Below are 23,189 nucleotides of genomic sequence, written 5' to 3' on the forward strand. Positions count from 1 at the left end.
TGTGTCCCCTGGACTCTTCTTGCATAACCACAACATTTGCCATGAAAAATTTGAGAAATTAATCATTTTCCTGTAACTTTCATGTAGAATTAGCAGCAGAATTCATGTTAGCTTCAGAGACATGTTGGTATGTGGGTTAACCAAAGGGCTGGGTTTCCAGTGTGGCGTTATAAATTCACGTATTGGTGCCACAGTACCTGCTCACACCTTTCTGCACTTCTGCTGTGTTGAAGGAACGCGACTGCATTTTATCGTGAGTAAGAGGTAAGAAAAATGTGTTTGTTTGCTTAAATGGCAGATGATTAGTTTCAGTCGTTGGCAGATGTTGAGCTGAAAGTGATCTTATAATAAGGTCATATTTGGTATTTATTACTTCAGCCAGCAATACAGATTAATTAACTAACCATGCCCTACCCCCTGCTAATTACATAAATCAGGTGTGTTCAGACAATCAGAGATGTGAAGATGATTGATTAGAGATGTTAATAATTGATTATAATAAACACTAAGGTAAAACTTCAAAACTTGTTCACTAGACAACAGCACTTTACTGTGTTACATTAGCAGGCAGAGAGGTCAAAGAAACCGACAGCCGCTGCAATAAAGGATTTTTTCAACATTAGTATTAATAACTCACAGCTAATTTCATTTGTGTCTTAATGTCTTTCAGACATGGCCGTCCATCATCAGCCAGCCCAGGTGGTGACAGTGAGCATTGCCAACAGAGACTGGAGCACTGGTCTCTTCGATTGCTGCTCTGATATGGAGACCTGTAAGTCAACAACCCCCTACCATCAAATACTCAAAATACAAACAGGACAACAACAACAAAAAAACACCTGTAAAGTTCTTCAGCAAGTTGTTTCCTCCAACACGACAAACTTTGTTTTCTAATGTTTCCCCACTAATTAAAAAACCTTTTGACATTTGACTATTTAATATTTGATGGCTTCCTTTTTCTGCCACATCCAGTACGTACAGTACCTCTGTCTCGACATGCGCTTGAGTTGACAGTGCAGTCGGCACTAAAAGATGCATTTTGTGTTGAAATTGGAGAAACCACTTGATGTGTCCATTACAGACACATGAAAGCCAATAGATTTAATTTGTGTAGAGGGCTGGTTATGAACCTCTGCATGACTGTTGGACAAGGTTTTGTCCTTTAGTTTAATAATGTCCTTCTATAAAGTTGACGAACTTACAGGGGACAGATGTTAAAACCTAAGCAACAAAGTCAGGGATTTTATAGCTTCAAGTCTTGATGGGTTCTTTCCTCCAAGTTGAAAAATGAGGATAATTTTTTTATTTCCTGTTGTGGTTGTTTTTATGAACCTTTCTGCTCGTGCTCTAAAACAAACAAGTGTGAGACATACTGTATTTTTCTTTCCTTCTTTCTAAACTAGTAATGTCCTTTCCAGTTCATCTGTTCTTTTTGCTCTTCTCTTCTTACCCGGAAAGTTTGCTGTGGATTTTGGTGTTTCCCCTGCATGCAGTGTGAGACAGCCCATACGTTTGGCTGGTGCTGCTGCGTCCCAATGGCGGATGAATGCTGTGTGGTGTCCTACTTACTCCGCACCTCTATTAGAGAGCGCTACAACATTCCTGTAAGGCTGGCTTTACTATACTGAAGCCGTTTGATGGCAATTTTGGTGCAATAAAATGGCAGCAAAACTATTTATTAATGTATATTATATTAAAGAGTTGTTGGGGAGCATAGATTACTGGAGAAAAATGCACCTGTGGTCATTTATGGTGACAAAACCACAGAGAAGTACTAATCAGCTCTGCAGAGCAGTTTAGCACTATGGTAATATGGTTCTGTTCATACTGCATTAACTCAAGTACAGCCAGACTAGATGTCACTGAATTTAATTTATATTTACTACCTGAATTTCAGAAGGGTACTGAACAATATTAATGAGTCTCTGAACGCCGTAGTTCAGTGCATTAGTTTATTTGAACCCTTCTCTCTGTTCTTCCCCCTGCAGGGCTCGTGTTGTGGCGACTACTGTACAGTCATTTGGTGCAATGAGTGTGCTTGGTGCCAGATGCGTCGTGAACTGAGAATCAGGGCCAACCAGACGACCACCATGCAAGTGGTCACCTCACAGTTACTCAATACATAGGCAGCTACAGTTTTTGTACAGTAGTTGGCTACGAACAGTTAGGGGGTTACTGCTTTTATCGCCTTGATTTAGCTTGACAACCACCTGTCTTTCTACCTGACTTACAGCCCTTTACCTGGTTTGCTTCTCTTCATGATGCACTTTGGCACTTATAGGATCTATGATGAGACAGGATTTTCCCCACTGTGTACTTGTCTTTTATATATATCTTATACTAAAAAGTTTCTGATGTTGAAATGAGAACAAGACACCCAGACATAAGCACAGCAGTGAAGGAGACATAGATTTGTACACTGGAAAAGCAAAACAACCACTTCTACAAATACTTGGCACAACACAGACGAACCGGCTCAACAGGCAGTAGATATACGTAGGGTCACTCCTTCGTTTCAGACTGTTCTGTTGGGGCTACTAAACAGTGGTAATCATCTAAAATAATAGGATATATAAATTACTTATGGCAATAAATACAATGCTTATTAACTCTTAAACTGTGTGTACCAAAGCCTTAACTCCTGTCCTTTTTGTGCACAGTAATATTTCAGACTACTTGTCTCGACTAGCTTATATATTTCAATATATGCACTGAATCGTGTTCACAGCTGCACTTTCTCAAATCATATGTAGCTGCTGCTTGTTCATTGGCATTAATAGTCAGGATGTGGTATTTCACCACAACATTTACCATTAAAATCAAGACTTTCACATCTCCCTCAGGACTTTTGTGTTTCTGTAACTTTCATCTAGAATTAGCAGCAGAATTTATGTTATTCTCAGAGACATGTTGGTGTGTGGGTAAACCAGAGGGCTGGCTTTCCAATTGTGGCGTTATAAATTCGGCATGTTGGTGCCATAGTACCTGCTCACATCTTTACGCAGTTCTGCTGTGTTAAAGGAACGCAACCGCATTTTATCTTGAGTTTTCCAGAACTCACAGAACCAACAAAGAGGTAAGAAAAAATGTGTTTATTTGTTTAAATTGCAAATGATCAGTTATCAGTCGTTGGCAGATGTTGAGCTGGACATGATCTTATAATAACGTCATATTAGGAATTTACTACTTCAACCAGCAACACAGATTAATTTTATTGCAAATTAATTTGAGGTGATTAAACAGAAAAGTAGACCAGAGTCAAATCCTGGTCTTCAAACTATGCCTCCCCTACCTCCTGCTAAATACCTCAATCAGGTGTGTCCAGCCAATCAGAAGCTGTAGGTGCACTTACATATATGAATTAGAGATGTTATTAATGAATCAAATTTGCTTTATTTGACTACTTTTAGCTTTGCATTTCACCTGTTCTCCTTTATTTCCACCAATACAGTAAGTTACATTTGGATACATAGGAATAAATCTCAATAATGAAAGTGAATATGTGAACAGCTCACTAGCTAATAAATAATTTTAGCCTAGTAAGCTGTGCAGAGTGGAGGATGATTTTTGTAACATCATTTAGCTCACTGCATTTTATGTGAAAGTCCTTAATTATAGAAAGGTAACTAAACGTGATGACAGAGGATTTTCTGACAATATTAATATAATCTCTGCACCATAAAATAAAATAAAAAATAAATAAAATAAATGCTTTTCTGGATTCAGATAATGAATTACACACAAAATGTAGAGTTTAAAAGTTCATATTCAAAAACCTGTGAGCAAAGCAACTGCTGCACTTGTTTTTTTTATGTACAGCATATGAATATGCAAAGTACAACATCCTGTGTGTGTGTGTGTGTGTGTGTGTGAGAGAGAGAGAGATGTAAGATGTATGGTATAAGGTGAAAGCATACACAATACAATGGTAGCAAAACTTGTTTACTAGACAATGGTACTGAAGTTTAGCTGAGAGACAGAAAGTTAAATGCTTAAATGCTTAAAAAGAAGGAGGTGTGAGAGGATTTTCTAATTTCTTCATGTTTGTGTTTTGGTCTTCCAGAGATGGCCATCCAACAACAGCCACTCCAGATCCTGTCAGTGAGCAGGGGCCACGGGGAATGGAGCACTGGTCTCCTCGATTGCTGCTCCGATGTGGACACCTGTAAGTCAATGGGGGCAGGTAATGAAGCTCTGCGTGACTGTTGGACATTACAGTTCATCTGCTCTTCTTCCTCTTCTCTTCTGCCCCGAAAGGTTGTCGTGCTTGTTGGTTTTTCCCCTGCATGCAGTGTGAGACAGCTGATAAGTTTGGCTGGTGCTGCTGCGTCCCGATGCTGGATGAATGCTGTGTGGTGTCCTACTTACTTCGCACCTCCATTAGACAGCGCTACAACATTCCTGTAAGGCTGACACACACTTATTGCTGGTCAATGCTAACATGTTTCTGTATCTGTGAAAGCAGTAATAATATGAGTTCATACTGCATTAACTCAAGTACAGCCAGGATATTTACTACCTGAATTTCAGAAGGATACTAAACAATCTTAATGAGTCTCTGAACACTTCAGTGCATGAGTTTAGTTCAGTGCATGAGTTTAATTGAACCTTTCTCTCTCTTCTGCCTCCTGCAGGGCTCGTGTTGTGGCGACTACTGTACAGTCATTTGGTGCTATCAGTGTGCCTGGTGCCAGATGCATCGTGAGGTCAAAATCAGGACCAGTGAGCCGACCACCATACAGGTGGTTGCCTCACAGTTACGCAATGCATAGGCCGTCATTGTTTAGATTGAGGGGTCAGAGAATATGAAATGTTTAAATACACAACCAATTCAAAAAGGGTTGTTTGGTTTTGGATTGTATTGCACATTACATGTACACCAAGTGTTCACAGTTAACACTGAGCATACGTACTATACTGCTTTACTGCTTTTAATAACTTAATGTAGCTGTCGTGTAGAATTAATCCTTAGTTTCATCGTTAAAGTGAATGTTTTAAATTTGAATGATACAGTGAAATGACAAATCAGTCACTTCTCTGATGTGTTTGATGCACACTTGCCAATAAAATAATGCTGATGCCTCAATCTAGGATTAACCTGTGCAGAAATAAAAAAAAAAAAAAAAAACACACACTGTGCACACAAGTGATAAGTAATCTTAATGGACAAATGACTAAATCAGTCATAGAGTCAGTCATTGATTTTCTGTCAGGATGAAGGGACAGGGACAAACTGGAGAAGGACAAACTCCCTACCTGACTTACAGTACCTCCACATGACTGAATCCTGTACAGTGACGATCCTAGACTCTCTGCCATGTGGTAGCTAGAAGGAGAGTGTTGATGTGTCTTCATGCAAGGTTTAAGGGTGTTTATAGTTGTTATTGCGGCAATATACCAAAATGTTTGCAATGGTCCTTGGTACCATGGTACTTGGTAAGAGCTATGGCTGTATAAAAAATGGATTTAGCCCACTCCATACTTCCCTGTCTTTGTATATACAGTATGTTACACCAAAGCGTTTCTGATTTTCAAAGGAGCAGAAGACACCCAGATATAAGCAGAACACTGTAGTATAAGAATAAATAGATGTGGACACTGGAGAAACAAAACAGTCACTTCACAAATACTTGGCACAACGCAGAAGAACCGGCTCAACAGGCAGGAGATATACGTAGACAAGAGTCACTCCTTTGACGACTGCGCTCTTCACATTCTGGACAGAGAAGATTGCATCAAACTGGAAAGGCCCTCTCTCAACAGAGGAGGTCGTCTACTGTACAGTACGTTTCACCTACTTACAGTAGAGGGATTCCATCGCTACAAAGGCAGGTTTCACCATAGTTCACACTCTGGCTCAGTTGTAACGACCCACACAAAGAGAAACAGTAGTCCAGAGGTGACCAAAACTGCTACTCCACCAAGTTAGACATTAGTAAAACTGTCACCACAACCAACACAGTAAAGGGAGAAGTGCGAAACATGGTGAAAGACCACATCCTGATCAGAAACAGAAAACGGCTACAGGTGCATGTAGATTACAGGAAGTGGCACTGTGGACATGTGTCACTGCATGCGAGTGTTGAAGCTGAAATCCTCAGCTTCAGACACAGAAAAGATCAAACGACTGTAAAAAGAGGGCAACTACCTCCACCACCAGACCTCCCTTTAACACACTGAATCTGATGGTGAGTGTATAAATGCACATATGAACAGTCTGGTTTGTCATTTGTGTGCACCTAAGCTATGATGTGTTCATGTCCTGGGCTTCCCCTGTGGGCATCTGTGCATTCGTTTAGCCTTTGAGTCTTGTGGTGCCTTGTCCAGGTTGGCATGTATGTATGTATGTATGTATTAAAGTATGTAGCAAAGTGGAGAGATAAGAATCTCAATACAGCAGAAAAAACCCATTTGGCATTTGTAACCTGGGTTCTCTGAGTGAATAGACTCTCTGCAGCTCAGAGAGTGTTTCCAATCAAATTATCACTCATCACACACCTCTAGAGATGATTTCCCATTGTTGGGTATATTAGTCATTTTGCTCTGACACATTAGTGACAGTACTTGTACGTATTGTACGTACCACATTTTGATAAAAACTGTATCCTATAGATCCTGCGTGTCAAACACTTCCTCGTTACTGCAGCGTAAAATGCCATACATAAAGTCATTATTGTATTTATATTATATTATATTGCCATGTATTGGCCACAAGTGTCATAAATAGTTTACTATTCACTAGAGAAATTAATATTAAGTTAACAATAGATCACACGACTATTACACATGCAGTGATGAACCCACAGACAGAGTCTTTGTACTGCTTTGTTTTTATTTTTGGCATTCTTTAAAATTCACTCAAATTGTTTTTTAGGCCACGTGCTTAGTAGCAAACCACAGACAACCCCACAGCCGAATACCAGCTGAAGATGGTAGCAGTGCTAAATCTCACATGAATGAATTACAGTGCTGCTCTGTAAAATACATCCTATCAGCCTGAATTCAATACGTCAAATTTAGCTGCAGTATGAAAAAAAATGTATGAAAAGTTGATCCTCAATTCACCAATGCATCAAAGATAAACTAAAGGCTAGTCGTACCAAACCTGTCTGAACACCAGACAGCTGAATCTTGCTGTATTGCGGCTCCTCAGGTCTGATTACATGAGCAATGTAAAAATGTGTAAGTTTAAATATATAGATATATAAATTGTGTACTGGTGCTTTATAGAACGCTATACAAACACTTCCTATTGTCTTAAAATGTGTGACAGTACATGAAGATGGCCCCGATAACCACAAATATATGTACCATTGTTTAGAAGCTGCTGATGACGTATCTGAAAACCTCAGTGGTGCGGTTGTTGTTACATTTGGCATGTTAGCAGAGCCAGAGTGCGAAACAAGAGCTGAGAGTGAACTGTGTCAACAGAGACAAATGCAAAACGGTCGACAAGAAGAATTAATGAAGCTGTGCTAGGAGCTGTTTTCCTGCAGAGGGCAGAGTTGGACTGAGAAATATAGTCCCTCATTAATTTAGCACAAAGCTTTTTTTTGTCCAAATTAAAAGTTATTGTCTTGTTATATTTTGAGCATTAAGAAAATATTGCTTAGGCGTTGTCTCTTTCAGCAAAACTCTCCGTCGCTGTTTGAAAATGCAGATAAAGTCCATATATCTGCATAAGTGCTTGCTGTTATATATTTAGGAGAATACAAGAAGTACACCACAGTGAGACCTTATCTGCTGATGCAACAGACTAATGCAGCAACCTTTTATATTGATTATTATCATCATCTAATAAATGTGATTCATGGCAATGAAAATAAAAACTCACTTCACTTGGAACACGTCTAATTTATTAAAGAAATCAGAAATTTAATTCATTTGGGGTTTTCTGGCCTCCACACAGGATTAAAATGTGTCCTCCGACACCATCTGGTGGTGTTATTATTCCGACTAAGAGATGTATACATTTATTTTAATGACATTTACACTGATTAAGGTTTGCAAAAATCAACAAGCTAATCATAATCTAGGTTTGTGTAGAAGCAGAGCAGCCTGTTAAAGTTTCACAAAGCTCTTATATTTTCAGTAACCGATGAATGATTTTGATTATAAAAGCCAGTTGCTGCCAGCATATTGAAGCTGACACATATCCAGGAAGTGAAGCGCAACTACTTGAATGGACTAAACGTCAGATGCGGGCTCTCATCTGTATTAGCGGGTTTCACACAGACAGGAAGCTGAGTTTTCCTCTTTTGTGCATCCTTACTAGTAAGAGGAAGTTTTCTGTCAACAGCTGAGTGCGTTCACATGCTGAGCTCAGGCTGCACTGTGAGGACAGCACCTCCGAGCTCCGATGGACGTTTACCAGGAGGCTGTGCACTATCTGGAGTCACAGCACATACCAGGTGATTACATACTTACTTTGTGTGACATAAAAAGATACAAAACTATGTATTCTTATTACACAGGACACAATACAGTCTGAACAGTACAGTTGTTTATTCATTTTGTTGGTTGAAAATACACTATGATGTTTGTTGTGCTTCTTGTGCAATTAACACATTTCTGAAGAACTAAAGGAACTTAATTTAAAGAACAGCTACATATTTATTTTCTTTTATATTGTTATATTTGCTACCAACACTGATGTTAACACCTTTAATGGGGAAGCAAATAAGGGAACTTCTTTTTTTATTACCACCTACATACCAATGCACTATCATTTTGTGTGTCAGTTGTAGTAGAAACAGAGCCTGAGGTCTTGGAGGAGGATGTGTTCCCGGAGGAGGTGGTGACCAGTTTTCTCTCTCCTCTCCAAGCGGAGAGTATAGACTTTCCTGACACCCCTGTGAGTTTCATGCACATCATTAACGTTCGGCGTCACGCAGCAGGCTCTGTGCAGTTCCTCTTCTTTGCATGTGGTCAAATCAACCTTTCAGCATTTTTTATAATCATGATGCCAGTGCCAGTGGTAAAATGAATGTTGCTTCAGATACAAGAAATGAAATAAGATGTGCACAATTACCAAATTAGTGTTTGTACAGAGTAAGAAATACAAATAAGCCAGTATTATTTGTTCTGATGTGTCGTGGTATAAGATTGGGTAGGGAGGTGAGAGATTGCAGTCAAATATTAACGTTTACAAAACAACTGTGATATGTGTATTGATATTATGATGTTATGTATTATTATTTATAGGGAGGCATCAGGGGTGGTAAGTCAGACTTTAGGGATGGGTAGGGGGGTGCCACCTAATGTGCTAAGAGCCCGTTTAATGTTTATTTATATATTGTTACCATGAGTTAAGCTTGTTATCATGATAACGTTCAGGAATTCACTCAAATGCAAATCACATATTTTTGAGTGAGTAGAATTGAAATTATATTAAACTTACCATCGTATTGGCTAAAGGGTTCTATATCATGAAGTATCACTAGCCGTTGCTATTTAAAGAACCATGTCACCAGTTTGTATAAGGACGAGAAGTAGTACTGATATTAGCTTCACTTCCTTGTTGCAGTACTGCAGACTCGTGTCAGTTTTATTTATATAGCACCAATTACAAATTAAAGTGATCTCATTGGATTTTACATAGTAAGGTCAAAGAAAACACACAAAACCTCATTTAAGTAAGCCAGATGAGAGTGGAGAGGAAAAAATGTTAACTATTTCTGTTAATGGAAAGAAACCTCCTACAGAACCAGGTTTGGGGTAGGGGGGTCATCTGCCTTGGCTGGTGGCATGAGTGGAAAGTAGAGAAAGGAAAGAAAAGAAGAGCAACAACGAGCTGCAGGCAAAATACCGACCAAATTGTCAGCACACTGGAGGTGGAGGTCAATATAACCAACTAGGCTTTATGAAAGAAGAAAGTTTTTAAGACTATGGTCTGCCTCCTGATCCTGAACTAGGAGCTGGTTCCACAGCTTGATAGCTAAAGGCTCTGCCTCCCAACCTACATTTGGAAACTATAGGAACCACAAGTGAAACTGCAGCCTGAGAACGGAGAGTTCTGCTGGGAAGATATGGGAGCCAATGAGAGAAACTAACGTTGGAGAAATATGATCTCTCGTGCTAATTCCAGTCAATCACTTACTTTTTCTTGCCCATTTAGTTGGTTGAAATGCCTGAGTGAGTAAAAAAAGGTGCATGGCCCGTCAGATCTAAGACGGACATATTGACTGACAGTAAAACATGTTTGGGCTGATTGGTCTGCACCTCTTTGGGATTTAAGATGAGTTATTATATTTAACCATGACTTGTAAACATATTTGCAATCTTCAAGCACGACACTGATTACAACAATGTCAAGCATGTTAAACATGACGCTGACTGTAAACTATGTTGTATTTTGACATTTTGTTGAATGTCTGTGATCCAGACATTGTGCAGCACGGAGGAAATGTTGGAGAGGAGACTTGTGGTCCTGAAAGGCATCCTGGAGAGCGAGGAGGTCTACCTCCGAGAGCTGGAGACCCTACTAATGGTATCATTGATGTGAACACATAAAAAAAAAACTGTATGCGGAGCAACATAACTTTTCAATTCTCAGTTCTTGTTTGCTATAAATGAGCACAAACCTTGCTACAGCCACTTAGTATCGAAACATTAAATTGTCCTTAATTGCTACTGTCTGGGCTACCCTTAGTGCAAAACTAGAAAAACCCTGCTGATATGATTATGATATGATACTATTTAACTTCTTCTTTTCTCTTCCACTCTCCCCACACTTCTCATAAAAGTGAGGCACACTTGTATTATGTAGCGTAAAAGAAGAAGGAGAGGCAACAAGTGGGCCTAATTTTAGCCATTTTGTTCTGTATTTGTTTGGTTTTTGTGTACCTGTGTTTGAAAAGCGCTTCCGTCATGTGTGTGTTTACCTGAGCGGTTAGTATTGTGCATTACAGCGTTTTATTGTTCAGCTTTCTTGTTTAACCACAAATTGATTGTTCTCTATTCAAGTCAAGGTTTCCCCTTTTTTTTTTTTTTTTTTTTTTTTTTTTCTCGTCAAAGCACTGAAATCACGCTCATGCCTGCGGGACAGTTAGCAGGTAGCTTAGCATGACACACGTTGAAAAGGCTTGGCTATAGCATGCAATTTCCAGCTAACGCTTACCTCAGCAAAACCACACCCTGACATTTATTTGTTCTTTTATTGATCCAAAGATTATAAGCTTTAGAGGTGCTTGTTTCCTTTGGTTCCACAACAAATAAACCAATAACTGCAAAGTAAAGCTTCTTAGCCAGTGGACACATCAGTCCGCTCACTTAAGTCTCTGCAGGTCGGCATCGCTCCCAATAATTCTGATTGTCTTTACACGTTGTCCAGTTTGACTCGTAATCACACCAGCAGTACAGTTTATGGAGAGGAAGCGCGAGAACGAGTGATTGGGTGGTTTCTTGCTCAATTTCTTCTTTCCCTTTTCTGTGCTATTAACAGCAACAGGAACCACCCTGTTTCATTCTTAAACAATATGACTCAACGCAGACCAGAGAAATGAATCATAAAATTGATGTTGTGTCTGGTAATGCTCTATGTTGCCTGCAGCTTTTTGAGTATGCACGAGCCAGTGTGTGAAGGGTTGTATTCTTCATTAAAACATTTATTATAGCAGTGGGTTTTCAGTTCAGTTCGCACAGTTTGTTCGCACTTTTTTCTTTCTTCACTCCATTTAGTTTCTCACTCATCGCTTGATCTTCTCACCTACTTCTCAAGCTTCTGCCCGCTCAGTTAATTTAGCCTTTTAATTTCTCTCTCTCTCTCTTTTTAGCCCATGAAGGCTTTGCGGGCCTCAGCTGGGACTTCTCAGCCAGTTCTGTCCAGTCAACAGGTCCAGACTGTTTTCTACCAGGTGCCCGAGCTCAGAGACATGCACCAAAGCTTCTACTCGGGTCTGAAGGCCCGGCTGAGTGTGCACAGCCAGACGGATCCCAGCCCAGGTGAAAACAGAGAGATGGGCGACGCCAGCTTTGAACTGACAGTGGGAGACCTGTTTCTGAAAATGGTAATTCCCCTCATGTTTTGGTATTTAAAAGCCGACTTTGTTGTTCTCTTCAGCTGCACTACATGTTTTAGCATTTTTATGTTTTACCAGATGCAAACATGGCAGCTATTCAGTCCAATGAAAGTTCCTCAGTGGCGCATACAGTTCCTCATTTTTCTAAATTCCACTTATAAAAATGACCCAGATGATCCTCCATAGACTGTGTGCACTGACTCCCTACACACATCAACAGGGGATAAATTCAAATAATCCTGCTGCTCTTCTAGACTAGATCAGATAGTCACAGTACTTTGACACTAATACTGTGGTTTGGTTACTACACATAAATTATTCAGTTACCCAGAGCTGTTCCTACAACATTTGTCTTGATGGTCCGTCTTACTGCACCAGTCAGGACAAAATGGAAAAGTGATTATTGGACAAAACGCAACTCCAGATTAATGCTCTCAACTTTAATGACAAAAATGTATAAATGGTGCTGCTGTAAAATCCACTTTTCCTCTTTAATTTCACTTAAGTTACTCAAAGGTTGGACTATTGATTTGTCAGTATCACATGCACTCTGTTAGATATCTAAACAGCTGTGTGTTTACAGATATTCCCTCACATAGAAATGTTAGTTTTTTTTCTATTTTATGCATTAAGCAACTTTTCATGTTTGAGTTTTATATAGAGAATATAACATTTTCTACCCTAGGTTTCAGTTTCTGTTTTGAATGAAACAAAACCACTTTTTCCTCATCTGACCAGTATTTCTTAGCAGGGGAACCCCAGCTGTAACATATTACATTAGTATTAATGATTGCTCCAAAGTGAAGTCATCCCTAAGAGTCAGCCTGCACATTACTGTATCATTAGTTATTTAGTCCACCTGTGTTTTTCCTGCTTTGACAAAGTCAACCCACAGCCCTGATTGCTGCGCGAGTGCTCGTCAGGCCAACAGTTGTTAACTTCTCTTATCTCCTGTGTGATCAGTATGAGCTTGTGTCAAAACTTTTAAGTAAACAAATACCATAATATTAATTCAACAGTTTTCTTAACCAGGTCTTTCTCTACTGTTGTGTTGGTCTAAAAGTCACATTTAGAGATTGAATTGTCAATAAACAAAAACCCACCACCTGCGTGTATCTTTAAAGTATGAAATTCACTAACTACTACACAAACGCAAGTGAAATCATCTTATATTTAAATTTAAAATCCAGACTTTGAATATTGATTGGAGTACTCTTTAGTTGTGTCTGTGCAATGCTAATTTAATTCAAAGACTAAAGCTACAGTATGCTCTAAACATTTAAGACAAATATTTTATTTTTGCCATTTACAGCCATATATTCTCAGCTTCAAAACGTTTCAATTAGATTCTGAAACTTTAGAATTTTAATTTTTTTCACTTGACTAAAGGGGTTCTTGTTAGGATAAAATTTTAAATTAAAATCAGAAATAAGCACCGGTGGGACTAAAACCATTTACCAAGGTGCAGAGTCATTTCAGTCTACTATCTTACTCCACATTTCAATGTGCTTCCAAGGCCACTTGTCTTTTGGGAACTAGTCATATTCATTGATGGCATTATGAGTGTAAATTATTGTTTAAGCTTTGATATGACATATATTCTCCCTTCTTTTGTTCACACAGGTGAATCAGATTGGTTTGTATGGCGGTTTTATTGAAAACTACAAAGCTGCTGTTCAAGTTGTTCGCAAGTGCACACAGTCAGACCCTCGCTTCCGAACTCTGGCCGAGGTAATAAACACTGAAATTTGTACGGATACATAATTACGCGTCTAGTGCAACAAGTTGTGCACACGCTCTGCCTTACCAGCCTGACTTGGTCTCTTGCTTTTTCAGAGCATGATGTCAAACAATGGCGCAGATAGAGCTCGGACCAAATACACATTTGAAGGTGGATGTTCAGAATTAGATTAGATTTTTATAGATATAATATGTAAAATAACTTGTTGACTTTGATTGTCTGACTGCTGCATGTCTCTTCACAGCTCTACTTTACAAGCCTTTGGACAGAGTAACCAAAACCACACTAGTGCTGCGTGTGAGAAAACAGTAGTTAATCTATTTTCTTTTCCTGGCATCTATTCTATTTCAGTCTCCTACCTTTTCAGTGTGCATCATCACTTTCCGCTTTCCATTTTGACAGCCCCAGTTTTCAGTGAGCCAGATATAAATGGATTAAATATAAATATAAATACTATTCTTGTTATATGATAAAAAAAAAAAAAACACAAAATCTGGACAATTCTCAACATTTAACTTAATTCTTTCCTTTACATCCTTTAAATACTTTCAATAATATAACAGTCTAATTGTATAGTACCAGATCTTGTTGAGGTTCTGCACAAGTAAATGTTATTTTGCACCTGTCTATCATATTGTAGGACCTCCTGAAAACCACTCCGACAGAGCACAGGGATTACCCAGTTCTACAGGAAGCTCTGAGATTATCTCGCAGTTTCCTATCTGGTGTCAATGAGAGTTCACAGTGCAAACGGGAGGTCACGCTCAGTCACGGCATGGTGAGTCTTTTGAAAATGTGTTTACAGTATTGTGCCCTTTGACGCATCCTCACGCACACTCCCACCACCTACAGTATACAGTAACTGGAAGCATCAAAATGCACCTGAGAACATAGTGCACCTGTGTGTGTGTGTGTGTGTGTGTGTGTGTGTGTGTGTGTGTGTTTACTCCAGAGACGTCAGCTGATGCGTGACGGCTTTGTGGTTGATGTGAGCGAAGGGGAAGGAAGCCTGCGTCACCTTTTTCTTTATACCGACCTGCTGCTGTGCACCAGATTTAAACATGCAACCAGGGGGTGAGTGTTAGAGACAAGAATACCAGTGTTTGTGGGAAATATGCTTTAAATGAATGCATCTCACTTGTGCTTAAAGTAGCCTAAGTGTTTACAGCACACGCTTAAATTGAACATTATGAGTGATAAGTTCACATGAAATGGAAAAAGACCATTCTTTCACTGACTACTATGAATATGATGATGTTAAAATTATATTTGCAGCAGGTCCTCGATTATAAAAGTTATGCTCTACTAGCATGAGATGTTTGCATTTTTTCCCAGGAAGCAGGACCAGTACAGGTTCTGCTGGTATCTGCCTCTTGCTGGTCTCAGACTACGGTGGGTTGCAGTTGAGGAACGATCGTCGGACACACACCTCCGCACGTTACACTCCATAAGAACCAAGATGTATCTCCTCCGACAGCAGCTAAAGCAACAAGCAGTATGTGAAGCGGACACAAGTACAAAAAAAGAAAACTGGGACTGGTAATCTTTTTGCAGATAAGTGAAATATAAGTGTGTTTGTGTGTGAAGAAGGGAACCAGAGGCACAGTCTTGGCTGCTCGTAGCAGGAAGAAGCTGGAGCAGATGGAGCTGATGCTGTTCACGCATTCCCCTGTGTACAGACTGGAACTGCACAGCCCCAATGGAAAGGTACACACACACTCAAACACACACCCTAACTTACTATATTTGTAGTAATAGACATCGACAATTGGAAATTATAACTGTTCTCTCGCTACAGAGTCACTCGTTCCTCCTCTCGTCTTTGTATGAACTCGAAGAATGGAGAGAAGCCATTTTTAAACTCACCACAGAAAGTAAGTTGTAGACGTAATAACTTTAAATTAGGTAGGCACAGTTTTTAAATATTGTGCTCTAATTGGTGCCTGTGTTTTCCTCGTGTTGCTTGTCAGGCGTAGAAACTGTCCCCCCAGACCTGCTCACCCTCAGTAGTGCATGTGTGAAACTGAGAATGACCCAGCAGCCGCCGCTTCACAGCACCAACACTGGTACCAGCAGCAACTATCACAAGAGTCTGAAGTAAAGTCTTAACCTCCACTTTAGTTCAGGACGCTCAGATCCACTGAACTTCTGGATATTTTTGTCTGTACCAACAGTAGAGAACGAGAAGTCGTTGTGTGGGACGCTGAGTGTGGCCATTCATTCGGCTCATGGCCTGCAGCAACCGGCCAGTACGTTTTTAAAATGTAGTATTGATCAAAAAGAGGCATGTTTTGGATGAGCAGGTCTTCATTTGTTGCTCTCCTTTGTCTTTCAGGTGTTTATGTTTGTGTGGAAGTAGACGGCTATGAGTTTTACGACAAACAGGCCCAGACGCACTCTTCAGTCCTCAGCCTCAGCCCACACTGGGACCAGGTACATTTAAAGAATGTGTTTTTGAATAAATTATAAAGCAAATGACTGATATTTAAACGTATCTATCTTATGGTCCTATAGAGTTGACACAGTATGCTTCCTGGTTCAGGGTAGTAAACGAGTTCTGCATGTCTAGACATCATCCGACATGGTGATCAGTTTTTGCTCCAACTTGGAGGATTTAAAAAGTCTGCAGCTCTAAAAATGATCATTGGTAGTAAAAAGTGCTCGAGTGCTCTCTTCTGTTTTTGTTTATATGTTTCTGTGTCAGCCTCAGTGTTAATGGCATCTTCCTCCTTCAAACAGGAACTGTCTTTCCAGGTGGACGGGGCTCAGAACATGAGGCTGCTCTGCGTGAGTCAGTCTGACGGACAGGATGACACCGTCCTGGGGAAAGCATCTTTATGGGTAGCGAGATACTTTAAATACATCAAAATCACATGTAAAATTTAGAAATCTGATCCATTTTTATATCAACAATGGAACAAATGACTATCTTGAAGGATTTTGTGTTGACGTTTACATATTTTTGGGTTTACAAGTTGGAATCTAAGTCCCTGAGTAAGCGATGGAAGAGACAGACTCTACATCTTGGCCAGGTGGAGTTGACCCTGTCCCTCAAGTACAGTGCCCACCCACCCGACCCGCCCAGCTCCACAGCTCAACAGCAGCCTGTCTTCTGTGTCCCTATTGAAACAGTGGCTCAGTAAGTCCGTGCCAGTCTTTTGAAAGTCTTCTTTGGCTCTGAAATACTTCACTTTAGAGTTGTGTTTCTCTTCCGTGCTATCGTGCTCCGCTACTTTCAGGAAGGGAGGTGGTGCGCTTTGAGGGAGCGTGGGCTGAAGAGAAGCAGAAGTGTGGCAAGAGTGTAGACTCAAATGAAACGAAACAAGCCGGTGTATTGGACGCAGGTTTGATCTGATTACTTTCAATTCTCTGACAGACAGGAGGGAGTGCTGGTTCCCCATGTGGTGCGCTGCTGTGCGGAGGAGGTGGAGAGGAGAGGGATGGACGAGGTGGGAATCTACAGGATTTCAGGAACCACCAGTGACATCAGCACGCTCAAGGCCGCGTTCAACAGCAGTAAGGAAACATCAGTTTTCTGTCGGCGTCTTGTTTTTTCCAGGAATGTTAACTCTCTCATATGAGAGTCTGCCTGTAACAGCAGGTGTTAGAAATCTGTGTCCTGACACGAAACACTTGTTTTTACTTCATGTACGAATTTGTGGCAGGTGTGAAGCTTTATCCAAATGTTTTGCACTGGGTCTCCACAATCTGGATTGTCTAGACTATTTTCCTTTAGTTTCACATTATTCCATCTTCGTAAATAGCTGAAAACAGTCTTCACCTTAAAGAGACATGGGGCATCACCTGGTCCAAAATCATATTAAAGCACACGTGGAAAAAACAATTTTACATTTAGACATTGCACCGATATCAGACACAAAAGATCCAATTCCACTTTGGTCCCAAATAAAATAAACCAAACTAATATAGGTTTTATTTGTCTCATGTTTTGGCTTTTGAGCAGATACCTGCATCATTCCCTCACCCCACGCTGTACCATGTTTTTAGTGCCAATGAGCAAAATTAGCATGCAAACAATCAAAATTAACATTAAAGTGCGAAAAGTCGGCTTGGAAGTGAAGTCACTATGAGGATGTTAGCATGCTGCTGTCAGCATTTAGCCCAAAGAACCCCTGTACAAACTCAGATGGCTGCAGAGTCTTGTTCAGTGTTTTTGGTCGGTCAAGAAGAACCAAACCTCAAAGATTTCATCACTTGTTTTTTATTTTCAAGTTTAGACAGTAGCAGCTGTGTTTGTACACATGCAAACCAGTTGTTATATAAACCCTGTAGAAAGAACACCCATGACTCATAACCTGTATAGGTAACAAGGAAATGTTTGAAAGGAAGGAAGTATCAAAATTAAAACAATATACAGTCACACTACTTATAATCGTCCACTCTTTGCCCTACTCAGATCTGCGTGAAGCGGTAACCAGACTGAGGTGTGCAGAGGTGAACGCCGTCTCAGGTGTCCTGAAGCTGTACTTCAGAGAGCTGCCGGAGCCTCTCATTCCCCCTGAGCTGTTTCAGAGTCTGGCCAGGACCCTGGGTAACGTGGACACATCACCTGCACACGACAACATGTGTTTATAGAAGGAAAAAACGAAGAATTACACTGGTGTTAACTCAGTTGTAAACGTTAAAGTCAAGTATGTAGGTCACATTGTACATGAGAAATACATACACACACATGTTTTTTAATTTAGGGTGTTTTCATCGTGGCGAGCAGCTTGTTTCACACATCATTTCACAAACTGATCCCCTAGTTATTTACTCAGCATGTTTCCCCTTCAGACATCCAGGACTTCAACACTCGGCTGGTCTCCATGCTGTCCCTGCTGCAGTCCTGTCCTGACGCCAACCGACACACCTTCCTCTACCTCATGCACCACCTCCAACGGTCTGAATACGACAACACAGCCCGAATCTCATTCAGCATAAACACACCGAAAAAAGAAAACAGAGTTGACCCCATTTATTCCTATTTATTTTCTCCAGAGTCTCTGAGAAACAGGACACGAATAAGATGTCTCCACTCAACCTGGCCACAGTGTTTGGTCCAAGCCTCTTACGCCCTCCTAAGGCCACGCTGGGCCAAGACGGCCCCGCTATCGATATCTCCCAGGAGGTGGTGGTGCAGGTGAGGCTGAAGATAGAAAATGTATATTTGGTTTCACAACAGATCAGTCATCCTGGTGATTAGTGTCCACTTCAGCTGATCATCTGAATGAAACTGAAAAACTCTGTATCTGTTATTTTCCATGTGAAGATGATTTGTCTGTACAGCCAAATGGGTTTGGGTGTGTAGAGGGTTGTTGTCTCATTAGCCACTTCAAGTACAGTAAGCAGATAATGTTTATTTATTTTATTATTACTGAGGCTGTGTTCACAATATGGAATAGATTTCAAGTATAAAGCAAAAAAGAGCAATATTATTAGAGCTGAGACTAATATCCTCAGTTACATCTGTTTTCTAATATATGTTTAAAAAGAAAAGATAATAAAGTAATTGTGTATTTACTTGTATTGTATTATTTCTATTTAATTGTCCTTAAATTTAATAGTCAGCATATTGAATATTAAAAATACTGGTTATGTATGTAAATAAGTAAATAGAGCAGCTACTTTCCACAGATTATTCTATTATAGATACTTTTTTGTAGTGTAAAGGTTCAGCGACACTTTACACTGTGCACATGTTGTGTTTTAGGTCCAAGTGGTTTTCTGCTACCTGCAGTGCAACAACCTCCCTGAGGCCCAGATCGCTCTGCCACATGACACAGATGCTGAGGATGAGACCACCCACATGTGAGACCACCATCAGTGTCCCCACTGGCACGACTTTAAAATAGTGTATGTATGTGATAAAATATCCGCGCTGACAAGACAATAAAGGTATTTATTGATTTAAAATATGGACTTTAAGCGTGTCTTTGCTGCTTCCACAGTTTTTTTATTTCTTACGTCATATAAACATGTGAAGCATTAAAATAGTTGGTGCTGTAGCATGACACAGAAGAGGCCTTTACAAAACAAAAACAAAAAAAACACATAGGCAACCCCTCCGCCTACTGTTTCTGCTTCTTCTCCTCCTCGTACCATAGAAGAAGCTCAGTACCATAGTAGATTAATTCTCAAAAACCTGCAGACATAATATTGTTACCACTACATCATGATTAACATTGTAGTTGTCAAGGAAAGACAAAAATGATGTAGCCTTGCGTTTTTTGTACTTTTTTTGTAAAAAATTCTTAGCTATTTAATCACAAAATAAAATAACAATAAATCAATCTCCACAGAGTGAGTTCATCTCACAAAATACTTATTAAAAAACTGAGCTAAGCATTAAACAATATCCTTGTTATTAGTTATTACAAATGTAAAGTTGAAATGTGATCGAGGGAAAAATCAGGGGCACAGATGCTGTGAAAAGGTCAAAGTTCACGTGCTCGAGCCTGAAATCCAATCGGTTATGGTTCAAATCCAACTAGACAGAGTTCACCATGAAGTGTACGCCACATGTACAGCACACACACACACACACACACAGTCCCTTGCTCGACCCATCCACTGCACAGATGGAAGTCTCTTTTTCAACCACACCACCTGGGAGGATCGGGTGTGTGTTGCCTCCAACCTTTCACCCCCCTCCAACCCTTCTCAGTCTTTTGATTGCTAATCCTGGACCCCCAGTCCAGCTCTCCCAGCACTAGCACAGTGGAGACTTCTTCAGGACGCTATAACAAAATCCAGAACAAGTCTCAAAGAGTTAAAAAAAAAAAAAGTTGGGATCACCCTGCTGCCCTGTGCCTCATAAATCTCCCACCCCCTCTAACACGGTGGCTGCCAAAATAAGGTTCCACTTGACGACTACAAAGACAGAATGAGGTTCAGACTACAGACTACAAAGCTGAGGAAGGTCTGAGACATCCCAGACGCTTGTGACCAAACGCTGGATCAGACGACTGGTCGACACCTGGGGCTGGTGGGAAAGTTTTTACAGGAGTAGTCACTTCCTGGATGTGTGACAGCACCTGCTCCACAGTCTCTGATCCACTGAGTTCTTACCGTCGCGTCTGCGAACCTCATTTGTCAGGTGTTTTCCTTTTATTGCTCGGCCTTGTTTTCAGCAGCATGTTTGAGTTTCTGAAGTTCCAAGTTTATGAAGCTGAGGAGACGAAGAAGCCTTCAACCAAACAGACAACACACACAGAAAGTTATCAGAGTAGTTTGGCTCTATTGTGGTCTTCATATGGACTAATAATGCAGAATTTGCATCAGTGTTCAACATCAATATGTTCCATTTTCTGCTCATTATCTATATCAGCAACAATTTGGCAGCCGGTTCATCGAGATAGTTCAGGCATCCCTCTTCCCAGCCATGTTCTCCAGTTCCTCCTGGGCAATCCTGAGGCCCTTTCCGGACCAGATGAGCTATCAAACTTCCAATGTGCAATCTACAGCCATGTATTCAATCATGTCTTTCATCATCTTATCATAGCTGCACTTCATCCTCATCATTTCTGTCATTATATCATAATTGTTCATCGCAGACCCCCAGTTCTTTGACTCTTGTATACACAAATGTTTATAGTGGCGATATAGAGAAGATTCCTGGTTGTGGCCGTGTGTGTTGAAATGTGTAAATTAGCAGGTTTTTGAGAAATGATGACCACATATTGCTGCAAGCACCTACTCACAGCAGTGACTTTACTCTTTTTCTCCATAACTGTGGGGAATAGCAGAACACCAAAGACTGACTTGTGCACGCACGTTTATACTACAGTACGTCTGTGTTGTAGCTGTGTGTGTGTGTGTGTGTGTGAGATGGGTTTTCTGCCCGGAGCTGTGCCATGCTTGATTAGTCCTAATCTAGCTGGGAGTCGGGTTTCTGTGTCGGCGGCGTGTCTGTATGGAAGGCATGCAGGCTGGCGGATCACAGGGATTGACCCTCTGCCTCTCAGGTTAACAGAAGCCTGTGTTTGTGTGTGTGTCCTGAAAACAGTGTGATGGTGAAACTGGCGGATTGTTTTTATATTTTGTGAACTTGAGTTTAAAACAAGAAGTGGTTGAAGCGTGTGAGGATGATGTGTACAAGCTAAGAGAACTGTGTACAGTGAATTTTGAAGTGTGTGTGTGTGTGTGTGTGTGTGTGGGAGTGAAAGAGAGTGAGAAAGGAAATGAGAGGATAAAAATAAGAGTGAATGTGTGTTTGCAAGAGGTCTAGTTGAACTTTGGCTCTGGCTACGGTGCAGGAGGAGTCTCCTCTCGTAAAACGTGCCCTCAGCAGGTTGTAAACATAATACCACACACACACACACACACACACACACACACACACACACACACACACACACACACACACACTGCTGCTCCCATGCCAGAGCAGAAGAAGCTGTTCCACATTTTCCATATGGCACCAAAACAGTAGGCCCGCAGCACCTCAGCACCTCAGCACCTCAGTGTGTGTGTTGTCGGGTTTAACGTGAACAAAGCCGCAGACAACGTGCTCCCCCTGCGGCAGGGGGCGAGCCGCAGGCTTAAGTTGTCTGTTAGTGTCTGTGTAAGTGTGTGTGTTCGGGGAGTTTTAGGATCAAACCCTCATGTCGACAGAGGCTGCACCGAGGAGACAACTGCTGACAGGTGCTTCCTGCAGCAACGCAGCAGGTGCTTCGCATTCTCGCACGCACACGAGCAGATACTCGGCCTCCATAACACCACTGTAACACCACGGACACACTATTTGCCCCCCCCCCCATTCCCCTCTGACACACAACTTTGCCTTGTGGATGTACAGATGTCAGTTTTAACTTCACTTCAGTGGTTCAGTCCTCGGCCTTGGCTCCAGCTCTGAGTCTGACCGGGTTTTCTGTGGCAAAAAATTATGATGGGTGAGAAATCCTGCTTTAAATTCACATTTTTGTCCAGTTAATCAGTGTTTTGATGATTAAATGAATCAATCCTGACCTTTGTCCTCACAATATTATATTCAGTTTGCTCATTATCAGTTTGTCTCCTGCAGAATCTCTTTGGTTATTTGTTATTTTCTATATGTAGGATTTTGAAAATGGTTTCACAAAAGTGTTATAAAAATAGAAAAAACAATATATTACACGTGTAGATTTAAATATTATAATTACAACTCAACACAAAGAACACAAACAAACTTTTTCCTGTTGGTTGAATAATAAATTGTCTTACATGTTGTACTGATGATTGTATTGTCCTAATTATTTTCATTGCACAGAAAAGGCCATAAAGGGATTAAGAAGAAAATTAAACATACTGATAAACAGCAGTCTTTTCACAAGAACCTCCTTTTTGTCCTCCTGTGTTTTGTGAACTCTATGAAATAACAGGACAAGCTAAATCTCCTGCGTATGATGCTCGGCCCCCTGGAAGCTCTCAGCTCTATATTCTTCTGA

General features: G+C 40.5%; 3 protein-coding genes across 5 annotated transcripts; all 3 read left to right on the forward strand.

Annotated features, from left to right (window-relative positions):
- The first annotated feature begins 204 nt into the window (after positions 1-204).
- Positions 205-2,142, forward strand: LOC113157904 (cornifelin-like). The gene is made up of 4 exons (XM_026353562.1): positions 205-264; positions 671-772; positions 1,459-1,604; positions 1,989-2,142. The coding sequence occupies exons 2-4, from the start codon at positions 673-675 to the stop codon at positions 2,124-2,126; spliced, it is 384 nt and encodes a 127-aa protein (XP_026209347.1). The 5' UTR covers positions 205-264; positions 671-672; the 3' UTR covers positions 2,127-2,142.
- Positions 2,143-2,178: 36 nt separating this feature from the next.
- On the forward strand, positions 2,179-5,086 carry LOC113157903 (cornifelin-like). Of its 2 annotated transcripts, XM_026353560.1 has the most exons (4): positions 2,179-3,076; positions 4,064-4,165; positions 4,258-4,403; positions 4,635-5,086. In XM_026353560.1, exons 2-4 carry the CDS (start codon positions 4,066-4,068, stop codon positions 4,770-4,772), a joined length of 384 nt encoding a protein of 127 aa, XP_026209345.1. In that variant the 5' UTR covers positions 2,179-3,076; positions 4,064-4,065; the 3' UTR covers positions 4,773-5,086. The 2 variants fall into 2 exon arrangements, with proteins under 2 accessions (XP_026209345.1, XP_026209344.1); XM_026353559.1 differs by lacking the exon at positions 2,179-3,076 and having other exon boundaries at positions 3,088-4,165.
- Positions 5,087-8,211: 3,125 nt separating this feature from the next.
- si:dkey-33c9.6 (active breakpoint cluster region-related protein) lies at positions 8,212-19,659 on the forward strand. 2 transcript variants are annotated; one of them, XM_026353366.1, is made up of 22 exons: positions 8,212-8,411; positions 8,748-8,854; positions 10,385-10,489; positions 11,775-12,008; positions 13,644-13,751; positions 13,857-13,911; positions 14,006-14,058; positions 14,402-14,539; positions 14,714-14,835; positions 15,097-15,256; positions 15,349-15,468; positions 15,560-15,635; positions 15,732-15,827; positions 15,936-16,010; positions 16,097-16,194; positions 16,501-16,602; positions 16,737-16,900; positions 17,138-17,277; positions 18,179-18,313; positions 18,559-18,664; positions 18,763-18,904; positions 19,475-19,659. In XM_026353366.1, the coding sequence occupies exons 1-22, from the start codon at positions 8,360-8,362 to the stop codon at positions 19,574-19,576; spliced, it is 2,490 nt and encodes an 829-aa protein (XP_026209151.1). In that variant the 5' UTR covers positions 8,212-8,359; the 3' UTR covers positions 19,577-19,659. The 2 variants fall into 2 exon arrangements, with proteins under 2 accessions (XP_026209151.1, XP_026209150.1); XM_026353365.1 differs by having other exon boundaries at positions 8,213-8,411; positions 8,742-8,854.
- The last annotated feature ends 3,530 nt before the right edge of the window (positions 19,660-23,189 follow it).

Source organism: Anabas testudineus, chromosome 18, assembly GCF_900324465.2.
Source record: "Anabas testudineus chromosome 18, fAnaTes1.2, whole genome shotgun sequence".
Taxonomy (NCBI): domain Eukaryota; kingdom Metazoa; phylum Chordata; class Actinopteri; order Anabantiformes; family Anabantidae; genus Anabas; species Anabas testudineus.